This window comes from Halichoeres trimaculatus, unplaced genomic scaffold (genome assembly GCF_033239565.1).
Source record: "Halichoeres trimaculatus isolate MK-OKI-2021-1 unplaced genomic scaffold, fHalTri1.1 fHalTri1_scaffold_11, whole genome shotgun sequence".
In the NCBI taxonomy this organism is placed as follows: domain Eukaryota; kingdom Metazoa; phylum Chordata; class Actinopteri; order Labriformes; family Labridae; genus Halichoeres; species Halichoeres trimaculatus.
In genome coordinates this window covers 3798417-3815349 of record NW_027437189.1, presented here as the reverse complement: position 1 = coordinate 3815349, position 16933 = coordinate 3798417, and the positions used below count along the sequence as shown (strand labels likewise).

The window sequence follows — 16933 nt, the reverse complement described above, 5'->3', positions numbered from 1 at the left end:
ATGAAGAAAAAAGACGTGAACGGAAAAGCAAGGGGCTGGATCAAAGCCCAAGCCCTTAATAACATGTTAAATGGATTAAAAAAGACTCTTGTGCGAGATTATTACACTTTTTTTGTGTGTTTATTGATGAAAGTTGCTTTTTTGCTGGAAAAACGAAGTTTTACAGATGTGTGCTACCTGCTAGCATATATCTTGTCAGAGAGTCGTGTATCAGTGGCTCTCAGGGAAATCTCTTGTAGCCCCATTTTTACCTTATGCTTTTAAAAAAACTACAAACACATGAAGTCAGAGGTCTATACACATGTTTAACCTGAAGCTCTCCACTTTAAACACGAAAGTTAGTCTTTTAGCTCAGGCTAGCTACTGTTAGCAAATTACCTTCAAAGCTCCAAACAAATAAAAACATTTTAAAGCCTTTATACGACTTGCTACATGGTGTTGTACAAGATACCTGGACGATTCTCTGATACCATTAACAGAAACTTTAGGAAACTCCAGCAAACACTTTATTTATTTAATCTCCGCCATCATAACACCGTCTACTGTCACTTTCAGCTCCTTTAACGTTGGACCTGCCTGCGTAATGCATTTGTCAAAAATAACAAAATAAAATAACAATAAATAAGATGATAATGAATAGAAAAAAATAAACAAAAACAGTGCTGTTTGGCCCTTGAAAAAAGCTGGTCTGCATAAATGATTTCTCTAATCAAAGCTTTACTTGTTTCATTCTTTTCATGGCCGGTCCATCGAACAGGAAGGAAGCAGGTTTGATTCATTGCTCATTCAGAAGTTAAAGATCAAATTTCAGTCACTGAGAGACATTAAACTTGGCCTCTAAACTCAGTCTCACACGGATCCAACAGCTTCTTCTCATTCGTTGTTTATGTCTTGCGTAAGAGTCTGATTTTGCAACGAGGAAAACCACAACAAGAGGAGGAGGATTCGAGAACTTCTTCATTTCTGAAGAGAGAAGTCGGTGATCGTGAGTGACGGAGAGACACGGTGTTAAACCATCAGAGACTCAAACATGAACGCTTTTCACACTTTGATCTTCGTCTTCTTCCTCGGTGAGTTCTTTCATCTTCACCTCTGTGCCTGGAGGTGTTTTTTAAGCTTGTGTGGTTTGTCAGTGAACTGCGTGAGTGAGGTGAGGTTTGTCCTGCTGCTTCAGGTGGAGGTGCAGACTGATCAGGGTGGAGTAACATGTTTTCATATCAAGATGTCAGAAACTTTAAAGCTTTTTAAAAATCTCTGGTGTCTGTAGATAAAATATCCTTCAGCTTCAGCTTCAACATCATCTTCTGCGTCAGTATTTCTCACTCTTTCATTCTTGTTTACATTTGGTCAGAGGTTGTGGTTTCTTGAAGACTGCGACACATGAAATAACCACATACTATCCTTCAGTCTCTAATAACACTGAGCCTCGTATCCTTGTTGAAAGTTTTACTTCCTCTTTGGCCAGCGCCCAAGCTCCACTTTTCCCGTCGTGGTGGCTGGCACAGGCGTTGGTGTCTGAGTCTGTTGTTGCAGCTGTGGTAACGTTGGTGTTGGAAAACTTTTGTTTTGTATGAGATATCTACAGGGCACTGACTGTAAAGTCACATGCATTAAAAATAACAACATTTCTCCACATTTAGCTCCAAAACATCTGTTTTTCTGCTGATTTAGAGAAATATTTGCAAAATATTTCTGTTCAATATTATATATATAACTGTTAAATGTCCTAATTCCAAGTATTCAGCCACATTTCTAAGTATCCCCTCCTGGTATGCAAATCCACACCCACCTGCCCACTGGTAGCACTAAAATAAAAGTTGGAGGAAGCGATTTTTAGAATGTCAATCTTTACTTCTTCGATGTCGGCCACAGGATCTTCAACAGCTCCATCACAGCACTTGGTTTATTTATTTTCTAACGGCTGATTTAGCTGACTGTGTTTGACTTTCTCAAAATCCACTTGGCTGGATCGCTTCCTCCAACTTTTATTTTGGTGCTTCCGGCAGGCGGGAGTGTGAATTTATGGGGAGCTGATTGTTAAGTTTCACACACTGCAAATAACAACATTTCTCCACATTTAGCTCTAAAACATCACTTTTTCTGCAGATAATATGTCCGTCAAATATTATATATAAATGTTCAACATTTTATCTAAATGTTGAATGCTATTTATAAATACTGTAAATAAATGTCTTGATTTTAAATATTTAGCTACTGATCAATATTTATCAAAGATGTTTGAATCTTAAGCAAAGATTGATAAATATGTACAAAGATTTCAAGATATTTGCTAAGATTTCTAAATATTTAGCTAATATGCTAATTCACACTCCCAACTGTGAGTGTAATTAGCCAATTATGTTCGACTTTTAGAAATCTGCTTAGCTGCTCAATCCAGCTAATGTTAGCTGAATATTTAGAAATCATGTCTCAAGTTTTAGAATATTAGCAAATATTTAGAAATCCAAGCAAATAATTAGAAATCTTTGCTCGAGATTTAGAAATTCTGATTAAATTTTTAGTCTTAACTGAATATTTTGAATGAAACTAAATGTTTAGAAACGTAGCTCAATATTTAGAATCAGGACATTCATTCATACTGTTAAAAATAACATTCAACATTTATATATAATAATTGAGAAATGAATATCACAAATATTTCTCTAATCTAGCAGAAAAAGGGATGTTTTTGAGCTCAATGTGGAGAAATGTTGTTGTTGTTTCTTGTGTGTGCGACTTCACAATCACGGCGCCCCAAAAAAATTTGCATATTAGCTAAGTTTTTAAAAATGGTACCTTGAAATTTCGAAAGATTAATGTAATATTTAGACATTTTAGCAAATATTTATAAATCATTGTGAAATATTTAGATATCAAAGCTTAATATTGAGATATGAAAGTTGAATATTTAGTGCTAACTGTAAACTGAATGTTTAGGAACACAGTTAAATATTTAGAATCAGGACATTCATAGATAAAATGTTCAACATTTATATCTCATATTTGACAAATATATTTTACAAATATTTCTCTAAATCTGCAGAAAAAATGATGTATTAGAGCTAAATGCTGAGAAATGTTAATTGGTGTGTGTGCAAAATTACAATCGGCGCCCCATATAAATTTGCAAATTAGCTTAATATTTAAAAATCTTTGCAAAAGATTTAAAAATCTTGGCTAAATATTTTGAAACCTTGGTAAATGTTTAAAAATCTTTGCTTAAGATTTATAGATCATTGATAAATATTGAGTTGTAGCTAAATATTTAGAATCTGGACATTCTTTTATAATATTAATAAACAATATTTAACATTTGGATGAAAAATTCAACATTTTTTTAAAATATTTGACAGAAATATTTTGGAAGTATGTCTCTAAATCTGCAGAAAAAGTGATGTTTTAGAGCTAAATGTGAAGAAATTTACCATCAGCGCCCTTTATAGATTTGCAAATTAACTAAATATTTAGAAATCTTTGCAAATATCTAAAAGTCATTGTGAAATATTTGTAAATCAAAGCTAAATATATAGATGTGAAACTTGGATATTAAGTCTTAGCTAAATATTTAGAATTAGGACATGTATATAAAACTTTTATAAATAACATTCATCATTTCACAAATTTTTCTCTTAGTCTGCAGAAAAAGTGATGTTTTGGAGCTAAATGTGGGGAACTATTGTTGTTTTTGTAGAGTGTGCAACTTTGCAATCAGTGCCTCATAAATTTCAGTAGAGTTTTGAAAGTATAACATCTGACATAGGAAAGCTAAAGTATGCTTCCTGAATAAGACATTAATTTGGAGCACATCAAAAGTCAAAATGCAGTTATTCTAAAATTAGACACAGAGGACAGACTGTAGCTGTTTGTTCTTGACTCTTCCTCTGCCATCTGGCTGCAAATACTGTGAAGTGAAGGAACAAGATTTTTTTTTACCTTAAAGCAGATAAAAACTCAGGAATTAATCACTGATTTCGAGAAAAATGAAGGTTTGACTCTCTGTTGCTTATGTGGAAGGGAGAGCACACTTCCCTTTGATTTGATGTGTATTAAAAACCATAACAGAGCGAGCATCAGTTAGGATACACATGACTCTGAGAAAGTCAGACAAAAGGAGGAGCAGGTAAACTCACAGACGTGATGATTCTGATTGTTTGTGTTTTCAGCAGCGCTGCAGGACGGGGACGCTTGCCTGGGAACGCCGCGCGTCTACGAGCACACAGGAAGAGTGGGAGGGAAGATCACACTGGCGTGCTACTTTGACGACCCCGCTCAGATGAAGATCTTCTGCAGGGACGGCTGTAAGGCCGAAGACGTTCTCCTTCAAACAGCCGATGAAAAAGCTCAGCACGGCCGATACAGCATGGAGTACAGGAAGTCACCGATTCCAGTCTCTATAACGGCCGTGCGCGTGAGGATCACAGACCTGAAAGAGTCCGACTCTGGGAGATACAGCTGCATGACCAACAGTATCTCATCCCCGCGTGAGACCATGGAGTTTGAGCTCAAAGTTGTGGATGGTGAGTTGATCCAAACCCTGATGAAATCTGTTGATGCTCCGACTGTTTGCAGACGATGTTGTGTTGTATCCAAACAGTTTCTTTGTCTTTCTCAGCTCTTCAACCAAAATTCACTCCCCGACCTTTTCTGACATCGACCCTGAAGGCACCGACCACGGAGACAGCACCATTCATAACCTCAGGTGTGTTTATGGCCGACGTTAGAACTTCAGCTGCATTTCCACTGGAGCAGGGCAAACTTAACTTTCACAAGAGTCACTTTGTCTCAGCTCACCTGGGTTAAAGTCATTCAGAAGCCACAAAGTCTGCTTTATCTTCACAATAAAGACAAAAAGTGTAAGAAAAAAAACTTACATAGTGAAAATCTAGTGAAAATTTTTTTCAAAATAGGTTTTTGTGTTCATAAAATTGATAATGTGGTATCTTAGTTTATTTTTCATTTTGAAAAAAAACAGCAAAAAAAAAATTGTGTCAAAAATGTAATGAATTTAGAAAATTTCAATAAGCTGCAGTTTCTTTAAATTGAAAGTCACAAACTCTCCAAAACTTCACTATACTTCCAAAATATTTTAAAAATATGTCACAAGTTCATAAATTTGCAGAAAAAAATCTTTAAAAATTGCTTTTTTTTAGAAAAATAAATTTTAATATATAGCAAAAACTTGCAGAAATTGAAGCAAAAAAAATGAAATTTGCAGAAATTCAAGAAAAAGAAATTTGCAAAAATTTGAATATTTGTAATAAAAAAAATATTTACATGAAGTTTTTTGTGTTCATAATTGTGAATATGATGTCTTAGTTATACATATTAACAAAATTCACATTTATAAAAACAACAAACAAATTATAGTCAAAAATGTCATAAATTTACAAAATGTATGAAATATCAATAACCTCAAAATTTTTGAAATAAATAAATAACCCAAATCTCTCTAACTTCTAATTATTACAAAAAATTAAATATGTTGTTTTCATAAATTTGCAAAAAAAATAAAAATATTTTTAATTTCAAAAATTCCCTTATTTCCAAAAAATGAATTTTAATAATTAGCAAAAAATTTGCAGAAAAAAAAAAAAAAATTGCAGAAATTTAAAAAAAGAAATTCGTAAAAATTTGAAAATTTGCAATATCTTCAAATATAACAAGAATGTCAGCTGTCAATCATCATTAAAGATGTCGTAAAGTCTCGTTTTTAACCTCTTATAAATAATGAAAACAGAACTTTTTAGAAAAAAAAGAGGACCTGAACACAGCCAAATGATATCTTCAAATCACCACAACAATCAGATGTGAGAAAAATTTCCACCAGGTGTATCAATTTTTTTAAGTTTGACCACAGCCCATCTGGAAAGACTGGGGAGATGGATTTTTTGACCTATACTGCAGCCAGCCACCAGGGGGAGCAGTTTTTGTGGAGACTCTAGCAAAAGATTCCACAGTAATAGCACCACCTACAGGTCTGGCATGTGTACTGCAGGGTTTTTGGTCCCTTTGCGTTTTATCGTAAAAACACATTTTTTTCACTGTGTTTTGGGTGAAATGATAATGTGAGACAATATTTTCCTGTTGTTGATCACAGTTTAAATGTCCTAGAGGAACTGGGATCTGAAATGATTGTCACTGATGTTTTGTTGTTTTTTTAGAACCAAAGCAACTCCCAAACATAACCGGACTCCTCGACATCCTCCTAACACCAACCCCACCAGCCCCCGCCCTGGAAACACCACCTGCAGATGAGGTACATTTACTCTAGGGAAAACTGCGCAATATTTTGGAAAGTAGCTGAACTAAAGGTCGGCATAATTTAAATTTATGAGAAATGTGTTCACCTTGACCTCGAGAAAAAACCAACTCAGCTCTTTTTTTTGCAGTCCAACCGAGTGCCTGAGGGGGACAGAGAGGACGACCATCAGGACAGATCCCCTCCTGTGGAAACACCTGTGAATTAATCATTTCATTGTTCTCAGATCATTTCAGTCTGTCTACGAACAGAGTATGTAAGCTATAAATCACAAACTCCAATGATTAGAGGTTTTTAGATAACATCGCTTTGATTTCTGTGTCTTTGATAAACACGAGTGTAAACTGAATTCTAGAAAAACTGATGTATTACTGTCAAAATGTGTGTTTACGTGTGTAAAATTTGAAACCTGTAATCTTTGTTAATGAAAGCGCACAGAAATGTTCAAGGTGCATTACAGGTGTTGGAAACAATGACTCAAACTGTGATTGAAAGAGTTGTGACATCAAACAGGTGTGTGTATCTTCTTTAAACTTTACCAGGACTTTTAGTCATCGAGGGTTTCTGGTTTATTTACACAAGGTTATGTCAAACAAGCATCAAAAAGCCTTTAGCTTGTGTTGAAGAATTTAGCTTGTGTTATAGCCTTTGGCTTGTGTTTTAGTCCTTACCTCGTGTTTTAGCTTGTAGCTTGTTTTTTAGCCTTTAGCCTGTGTTTCAGCCTATAGCTTGTTGTTTTAAGAATTCAGCTCTGTTTTAGCCACTAGCTCAAATTATAGTCTTTAGCTTGTTTTTAGGAATCTAGCTTGTGTTTTTGCCTTTAGCTCATGTTATAGCCTTTAGCTTGTGTTCAAGTCTCTACCCCGTGTTTTAGCATTTAGCTTGTGTTTCCGGCTTTAGCTTGTTTTTTAGCCTTAAACTTGTTTTTAAAAATTTAGCTTGTGTTTTAGTCCTTTTCTTGTGTTTTAGCCTTTAGCTTGTTTCTAGCCGTTATCTTGTGTTTAAGCCTTTAGCTGGTGTTTAAATCTCTACCCAGTGTTTTAGCATTTAGCTCGTGTCTCAGCCTTTAGCTCATATTTTAGCATGTTTTTAGGAATTTGGGTTGTTTTTTGGAAATTAGCTCGAATTATAGCCTTCAGCTTGTTTTTTAGCCATTAGCGTGTAATTTTGTCTTTAGCTCGTGTTATAGCCTTTAGCTTGTGATTTAGCCTTTATCCTATCCTCTATCTCTCTCCTGTTTATCTTTCTTCTGCTCTTCTGTCCTTTTCTGTCGGACAGTTAGGCTCCAGTGTCCACCATCACTACAAAATTAATCACAGAAACTGTTTTCAGCAGAGAAAAACACAGAGCTCTTCTAACTACTAAACTTCATCAGTCGGTGTGGTGTTTTCATAGAGACTTTGAAGTGCGGTAAATCAATCCTGTTCTGCTTGACTTGATCAGGAAGCTTAGAAGTAGCATTTAGCAGTAACCAAAAATTGGTACCATTGAGTACCTGTACTGATTGCCAGGTACCGGGCCTTGGTACCATATCGTTTCAAATGTGAAAAGTACCCATCCCTAGCTAACCAGGTAAGTGTCAAATACCCGTGATTTGCTTGTGCTAACGTGTTAAGTCAGGTGCACGGCTCTCGAGTCTCTCCCACATAGAAACGTGATGCTACAGGTGGTTGCTAGGCTAGTGAGTGTGTTTATGTGGTCATGGTCAGAGACTGTGGGTGTGTGCTGCTGCTGGCACTGAGCCAAGGAGGAGGAGCCCAGTTTGAAAGTTGTGTTTACGAATAAGTAACGAGAAGTCCTGCAGACCCTACCTTCAAGTTTCCTCATAAAGCATTTAATCATGTGAAACTCTCTCTTCTGGGGTGATCCCAAAGTAAAACAAACAACAACAACTGAACCTTGTATAACAACAAACTCTCTGCTTGTAAAATTCCTCGGTGTCTTCCTGGAGTTTGTCAGTCCAAAGGACGGCGGTGAACTCAGCAGCACGTTTGATCAAATGTTTATTCAGAAGTTAAAGATCAACTGATGGCATGCAACTCTTTCAGTTTATCTGAATTGATTTGAAGCCTTTGAATATCAGTTGATCAGGCTCAGTACTTCGATTCTGTCTTTGCTGAATTCAGTCTCACACAGATTCAAAGACGCTTTCTCGATTGTCTTTTTGATTCGAAGTCAGAGATTTTAGTTTGCGAGATTTTAAAGAGAGATTTCGAGGAAGAATCTGAGACTCCAACATGAAGATTTGCCTCAGTTTGATGCTCTTCTCTTTCCTCGGTGAGTGCCTTCTTCGATACTTTTGGTTATTCAGATAAGGAAGAGAAGGGGTGGTTCTTGGAACATTTAAAGTTTTACGAAGGCCATTTAAAGCCTTTAAAGTTTTTTTTCTTGACCTTTTATTTGACAAAATAAAACTCTATTGTATCGGATTTGTGCAGAGCAAAACAAAAGTCAAACTGCATCGACTTTAAATTCAGACAAACAGGAAGTAACACTGCTGTTACTATTTAAATCGTTCCTCTCCGGTCTGTCTGCAGCTTTTTTAATGTAAAGGAATAAATTTTAGATATAAAGGTAACTGAATGAACTTTAAAGGAAAGAGAAATTGTTACTGAAAGTAGGAAAACTGGTTTGAAACTCATTTAGTCAAAAGACATTCGAATGTGAGAAACCACAACGATATAGATTTATTATCATTCAATTTAAGGTTTACCCTTATTTCTGAGAGCTACATGCCCTTCCATGTAAATATCTGGAATGCCAGAGCCTGAGGAGGGCAGAGCACACCCCCTGCTCTGTCATGTGCTGAGGCAGGGAGGGCATCAGCAAAGCAAAGACCCCTGAAAGTGAGTTGCGAACCAGATATAGGCTGGCTGAAGCAGTTAAAAAACTGGATGTGTGGTGTTGAGATGGTTTAAAAATAGGACGAAAGATCTAGATCAATTGTTTAACAACAAAACCAAAGTTCAGCGCACAGGCTGAAGTCAAACAAGCAGCAGTATCCAAGAATGTGAGGCAGAGACAGAGTCAACAACAAATGTTCAATTTAAAGGTCATTTTTTACCTTAGCTGTTCCAAAAAGAGTTTAACCCATGACCCACTGACCACTTTGTCTACTGAGAGAATAAGTGATCAAATCAGTTTGAAAAAGCTGGGGATTAGTGATTAGTGACTGTCACTTGAGATGGTTTTCATGAAATTAAACATTGTTAATCTGCTCATTGATTGGAAATAAAACCTGCCCTTTGAACAGAGGAACTAAGGCAGGGGTCTTCAACCTGCAGCTCTGGAGCCTGATGCAGCTCTCTGACTCCTTTGCTGTGGCTCCCTGTAGATTCAAAATTATATTAATGAAATACAGATTTTATTTTATTAATTTATTATTAATTATTAATTTATCTTATTAGTTATATATTTTTAACTTTTTGCTAATTTTTTGAAATCCATTTTTGTAGACTTTTTACAAATTTAGAAATCAATATTCCAAATTTTATAAGATTTTGCAAATTTTAAATTTTCACTCCCCCCCCCAATATCTGCATTTTTTTCCAAAATTTTTGAAATAATTTAAAATGGAGCAAATTTATTAAAAAACAGTTAAAAAGATTTTTTTTTTTGCAAATTTATGAAATTTTAGAACAGTTTTGAAATTTCCAATTTTTTTCAGTTTCAGCCATTTTTTTGTATTTAATTTTTTGAAAAAAATCACAATCGTACTGAAGTATCTTATATTTTGCAAATTTATGAACTATGATATTACTTAGTTTATATTTTTTTAATATTTGCAAATATATTGAATTTTTTTTTTTAAAAAAGGGACAAAACATTTACAATTCTATAAACACAAAATCTTCTTGTTTAGATTATTTAGATTATTCACAAGATTTCTAATGTGTTTCAAATTTATGCACTTTTTGTCTTTACTGTGAAGATACAGTAGATTTTGTGGCTCCTGAATGACTTGTACCCATTTCTTTTAGAGTCTACGTTTAATATTAGCTCTGGGTTAGTACTTTCCTGATGTTAAGGAGCTTCAGGAGGTGGAGCCTGCAAGCTGATTGGAGCAGCCCCAGTATTTTTATCCCCCCCCCCCCGGCTCTGTCCACAACAAGCTGACCCTCAGCTGTGATGGTCTTGGTTGGTCCTGTAAAGTGGAGACCTTCAGCTGATTGTTTCCATGGAGATCCAGTTTACAACAGCTCTTAAAACACAGAAGAAGTCATGGGAAATGCATCCTAGTTGTCTGACTGCCCTCTACTGGTCTGGTGGTGTTGAGCAGTGTCTTTTTTTTTTCTTCCTACATTATCATCCTGTTTTACATCCTGGGTCTTCCGCACCTCAGTCGAAACCATAGACTGATGATGACATCTTGCTCAGCTTGAAGTGAGGTTGCCACAAAAAATGCTCCCCCTGGTGGCTGGCTGCAGTATAGGTCAAAAAATCCATCTCCCCAGTCATTCCAGATGGGCTGTGGTCAAACTTTAAAAAATTATGACACCTGGTAGAAATGTTTCTCACGCCTGATTGTTGTGATGATTTGAAGATATCATTTGGCTGTCTTGTATTCAAGTCCTCTTTTTTCTGGAAAGTTCCATTTTCATTAGTTATAAGAGGTTAAAAACGAGGCTTTACGACATGTTTAATGGTAATTGACAGCTGACGTTCTTGTTATATTTGAAGTTGTAGCAAATTTTCAAATTTTTACAAATTTCATTTTTTTTTTATTCCTGCAAATTCTTTTTTTTTTTTCGCAAATTTTTTCTAATTACTAAAATTCTTTTTTTTTTTAAATGAGGGAATTTTTAAAATTATAATTATTTTTATGTTTCTGAAAATTTACGAAAACAACATATTTACATTTTTCGGAATAATTGCAAGTAAGAGAGATTTGGATTTTTTTTTTTTTTTTCAAAAATTTTGGAGCTTATTGAAATTCCATAAATTTAGGAAATTTGTGAAATTTTTGACTATAATTTGTTTGGTGTTTTCATCAATGTGAATTTGTGAAGTTTAGGTCAAGAAAATCCATCTCCCCAGTCATCCCAGATGGGCTGTGGTCAAAATTTAAAAAATTAATACACCTGGTAGAAATGTTTCTCACGTCTGATTGTTGTGGTGATTTGAAGATATTATTTGGCTGTCTCCTATTCAAGTCCTATTTTTTCTGAAAAGTTTTGTTTTTATTTGTTATAAGAGGTTAAAAATGAGGTTTTACGTAATGTTTAACAATGATTGACAGCTGCTGTTCTTGTGAATTTTTTTCAGGGATTGTTAAATATGTCGGGCGGTAGAGTCAAGAAGTGATTAGACTCTCTAAAGATAAAAATAATCGCTGTCCGCTCTATATACAGTCTATGGTGGAAACATTGACAAACAATATGCCAAAAGAACCATTACTTTCTGGGGGAAACTTTTACCAGGAGCTTAAAGTTCCTGGATCCTCTGGTCAAAGCGCAGCCATAGAAATTAAGCAGACTGGAAATACCACCCGTCTGTTAACATCCTGTTTCTCTGATCAGATGAAGAGGTATTTAAAATGATTGTTGATATTTTCAGTTACTCTGCAGGAAGGAAACGCCTGTCTGGGAGATAGGCGCTATGTCGCTGAGGTAGCAGAAATCGTAGGCCGAACCGTGACTTTCACATGCCACTTCAGCTTCCCTGAAAAGATGAAGATCTTCTGCAGGAACGACTGTAAAGACGAAGACGTTCTTCTGGCTACAACCAGCTCTGAAGCTCAGCGTGGGAGATACAGCATGTGGTACAAAACGTTCCCTCGAGCCTCCATGACCTCTGTGTCTGTGAGCATCACAAACCTGACCCAGTCTGACTCTGGAAGGTACAGGTGCAAGTCAGCTTTAACTGCAGCTGAAATCCAGATGTTTGATCTCCAAGTGGTGGATGGTGAGTTTTTCTTCTTCCTCACAGACGTGATCTGGTTGATTTTCCAAACAGGAATAAAAGCTTGAAATAATGACCTTCAGCTTAAGCCTGCATCGGTTTGAACGCTCCGACTGTTTGCAGATGATGTTGTATTCGTAGAGAATAAATCAAACTGTGTCGTTGTCTTTCTCAGCTCAAACAGCTCCTCAACCACAACTTACCACCACACCAGCGCCTACACCTGAGACAACACCGTCCTCAACCTCAGGTGCATTTATAACCACAACCATCCTCATCCCAGTTCATCAATCTGAGGATCCAAAAACAATGCTGACACGCTGTGTTGAGTATTTAGGTCAATAACACACAGATATTAATAATAGTAACTGTCTTATTGTTGTCATTTAGAGCCCACACCACCCCCAAACATAACTGGACTCCTCCACCTTCTCTTAACATCGACCTCACCACCCACCGTCCTGGTAACACCGCCTGCAGATGAGGTACATTCACCTGTTTCTCTCACTATACATGAATTAAAAAAATGAATGGAGATCAGATTTTTTTTTAACAATACTTTTCTTTGTTGAAGAACTCTTTTTACCGCAGCGCACCGTAGTTTAGCAGCTGCTATATTTCTCTCTCCTCACAGCCCGGTGCTCTGAGACGTGTCTGTAACGTGTAACGTTAGTGAATCCTGGTTCTGTCCTACCAGAGCTCATCTACCAACTCCAACCTCACCAAGCAGAGCTAACGTAACCTGGCTCTTCATTTTATTAATAGACTCTCAAGTTTGAACAGACCACTGCAGAATAACTGCTGACTGTGGGTTGGAGGCTACATTAGCACAAAACAGATTAACCTGGGTTTTGGCTTTTAGCCCGTCTTTTAGGCTTAAGCTCATATTTTAGCCTTTAGCTCATGCTTTGGCCTTTGACTCCTGATTCAGTCTTTAGCGTATATTTTAGCCTTTAGTTTGTTTTTAAGACTTTAGCTTGTGATTTGGCCAATAGATTATCTTTTAGCATGAACCTCATGGTTTAGCCTTTGGCCTGTGTTTTAGTCTTTAGCTCATAATTTAGCTTTTAGCATGGTTTTTTTTTTTTAGCTTTTAGCTAGTTTTTAAGAGTTTAGCATGTGTTAAAGCCATTAGGTTGTGTTTAAGCCTTCAGCTCATATTTTAGCCTTTAGCTTGTGTTTTAGCCTTTAGCTCATATTTTAGCCTTTAGCTTGTGTTTTAGCCTTTAGCTCATATTTTAGCCTTTAGCTTGTGTTTTAGCCTTTAGCTCATATTTTAGCCTTTAGCTTGTTTTTAAGACTTTAGCTCATGTTTAGCCTTTAACTCCTGATTCAGTCTTTAGCTTATATTTAAGCCTTTAGCTTGTTTTCAAAGCCTTTAGCTTGTGTTTTATCTTTAGCTTGTTTTTTTAAGACTTTAGCTTGCTTTTTGGCCAATAGGTTATCTTTTAGCCTTTAGCTCATGTTTAGCCTTTAGCTCGAGCTCCATCTCTCTCATGTTTATCTTTCTTCTGATCTTCTGTCCTTTTTCTGTCTGACAGTTAGGCCCCAGTGTCCACCATCACTACAAAATTAATCACAGAAACTGTTTTCAGCAGAGAAAAACATAAATCTCCTTTCTCTTTACAAAACTTCATCAGCCAGTGTGGTGTTGTCATAGAGACGTGGATGTACCTAAATCAATCTTGTCCTGCTTGACCCAGTTGGGAGGTTTAGAAGTAGCATTTAGCAATAACCTATTGGATCTGATAATCTTGTTTCAAAGTGTGGATTAGGATTAGGTATATATCCAGAAGGGAGACTTTTTTAAGATCACTTAGAAACTCCTCACAGTCCCTTTAAAGACACAATGGTGGTAAAATTACTTATAATTAACCATGTTAAGGTTTAAAACAGGTCAAGTTTGATTAAAAAAGTTATAAGAAACATGAAAAATTTGAAGAATAGTGACATAAAACTTGTTACAAAACCTGAACTTTGTTCTTCTTTTGCAGTCCAACCGAGTGCCTGAGGGGGACAGAGAGGACGACTATCAGGACGGATCACCTCCTGTGGAAACACCTGTGAATTAATCATTTCATCGTTCTTAGTTTAATTAAACTACTACAGTAAACTTTTCATAAACAGAGGCTTAAAACCACAAACCTGCGATGATTAGAGAAAACGCCTGAGCTACATGTGTAAAAACTGCTGCGTGGCTTTAGTTTCCTCTGTATTTGATAAACATGAGTGTGAACAGATTTCAAGAAATGCTGATACTTTGTGTTATAATGCAGTTTTTTGTGTGTGTGTGTGAAATTTGAAACCATGTAAATGTTGCTAATTTTCAGGGAGCCTTACAGGTGTTTGAAAAAACGACTTAAAGAGTGATTTAAAGTAATGTGAAATCAAACAGCTGTGTGTCTCATTTGTTTCTGCTCCTCATGTCAGCTCACAGGGGAAACGACGTCACTCCACAGGTCTTACAAAAAGTAGCTGTGTATGGTCTCTAATGAAGCTGAGCCTCATATCCTCATTAAAGTCTCACTTCCTCTTTGAGCAGCGCCCTGGCAGACTTTCTCTCCTCGTCCTGTGGACCTGCAGAGCAGCTGGTGTCCGTTTGTGTTTGGGGTCATTTAAAGCGCAGTTCATCTTGTGAGGAGGGTAACTCTGTGTGTGTGATTTGGAGTCATTACAAGGACAGAAGAGGCTTCCTGAGACACAGAGAGAAGCAAACACAACTTCAGGGACTGAGGAGCAAAGCAAAGCAGGTGTGCTGAAACTGCAGTTCCTCCAGCAGCCACTAGAGGCTGGCTCCAAAAGTGGGTTGATGCTCATTACGTTACATGTTAAAAAGCCAAACTTAGCCCCAAAGCTATGGAGGACCAAAAAGCTAATTAAAAAAATAAACATTGAAGTAGAATTAAATATTAACAAGTAAGTAAATAAAAGCGCTCTGCTCTCATATTTATTTATTTTATGATGCAGACACGAGCAGACACCGTGGCTGTTGGCAGGACGTCTCGTCCATTAATGCACTCACAGGTCGATCAACCAATATACAACAACACGCTAAGGACCGCCCCCTCATTTGAAAAACATTTCCTTCTGTATTTCTGCTGAGAGGGTCTGCAAAATGAATTAAATAAATACAAGAGTAGAGTGCTTTTATTTACTTATTATCGATACTTAATTCTATTTCCACATTTATTATTGTATAAATTTTAACTTTCGTTCATTAATTTATGTATTTTCTTGTGTTTATATTTTTTATTTCTATATTTATTTTCACTTTTATTTATTTATTTATTTATTATGTTTATATTTTTGCATTTCTGTATTTTTCTTTCAATTGTATTTAATCATTTAATCATTAATTTTCTTATGTATATGTTTTTGTATTTATGTATTCATTTTACTTTTATTCATTTATTAATTTACTTATGTATATATGTTATTATTTATGTATATTTTTTCACTTTTATTCATTCATTTATTAATTCATTTATCAGTTTTTGTATTTATTTTTACTTTAATTCACTAATTTATTTTCTTATATTTATCATTTTATTTATGTTTTTATTTTCAATTTTATGCATTTATTTATTTATTTATTTACCTGTCTATATTTTGTTTTTGTATTTAATATTTACTATATATTAATATTTACTATATATATAATGTTTCATTTTCTGGTGTATACATGTTTTTTATGTATCAATTTTCACTTTTATGTATATATTTATTTATATATTCAATTGCTTATGTATATTTTTCATTTTTGTTTTTATTTTCACTTTTATTTATGTTTGATTTTGGCAGTTCTGGACCTCTATAACTCAACCAGTTTAGCTGCAGACTGAACATTTTTGTTGCCTGGTGTCAAAGTATTTTGGTTCCTGATTCTCAGTCCTCAGATTATGACAAATAAATTACATTTTTTTTTAACCAAAGAGAAAAAACACTCATCAGCCGGATTGTGCTCACTTTGACTCACAGATTCACGGTACTGGACTTTCTCAAACCGGTCCCACTTCCACTCTGTCACAGACTGAACTCTGCTTTATTTTTATCCCTTCACTCTGAAAAAGACACATCAGACAGAGACAGACAGAGACAGAGAGAGGAGGTTTCTTCCTCTTTGACTGATCGCAGAGTGGACCACTTCTTAGATCTGCTCCAAATTCATCTGTCAGTCCAGGAGGGTGTTACAGCTCCCTCCAACGTCAGGGGGAAAGATCGAGAAAACATCTCAAAGAGGCCTCAAAGCTAAAGTTACCTTCCTCACAAAATGACCCAGGCTTTCAAAAACCCCCAAACACAAACTCAGAGGTCCACAGGACGAGGAGAGAAAGTCTGCCGGGTGCTGCTCAAAGAGGAAGTGAGACTTTAATGAGGATATGAGGCTCAGCTTCATTAGAGACCACACACAGCTACTTTCTGTGTCCTGATCCTGAACAAACTGAGACACTTTGACAAAACTAAACCAGGGGAAGACGACGGATGAAGCTGAAGGACGTTCAGAGAATCATCTTAACTCTTTAACGTTCTGACATCTTGACATAAAAGATGATTATTATCAAACTGAAGGTTTAAACTTAAAGTCACTCCCACAACTTTTTTTTTATTTTTGAGGGTGATGTGGTGAAAAAAAAAAGAAGTGGTTTGTTTGAAAACTTGACCTCAGACAAGATTAAAGATGTTGAGGCATCCTCTTGGTTTCTGACTTGTGGAAGGGACAGATGAAGTCTTTCTAACAAACCAGAGACTAAGGAAGCTGTGTGAAATGTTAAT

The 16933-nt window shown here is 35.9% G+C and overlaps 1 protein-coding gene across 2 annotated transcripts; it reads left to right on the top strand.

Annotated features, from left to right (window-relative positions):
* The first annotated feature begins 919 nt into the window (after window positions 1-919).
* On the top strand, window positions 920-6760 carry LOC141799705 (uncharacterized). Of its 2 annotated transcripts, none has more exons than XM_074682019.1 (5): window positions 920-1070; window positions 4167-4517; window positions 4613-4699; window positions 6162-6256; window positions 6390-6760. In XM_074682019.1, the coding sequence occupies exons 1-5, from the start codon at window positions 1031-1033 to the stop codon at window positions 6465-6467; spliced, it is 651 nt and encodes a 216-aa protein (XP_074538120.1). In that variant the 5' UTR covers window positions 920-1030; the 3' UTR covers window positions 6468-6760. The 2 variants fall into 2 exon arrangements, with proteins under 2 accessions (XP_074538120.1, XP_074538119.1); XM_074682018.1 differs by having other exon boundaries at window positions 923-1070; window positions 4164-4517.
* Window positions 6761-16933: the final 10173 nt, after the last annotated feature.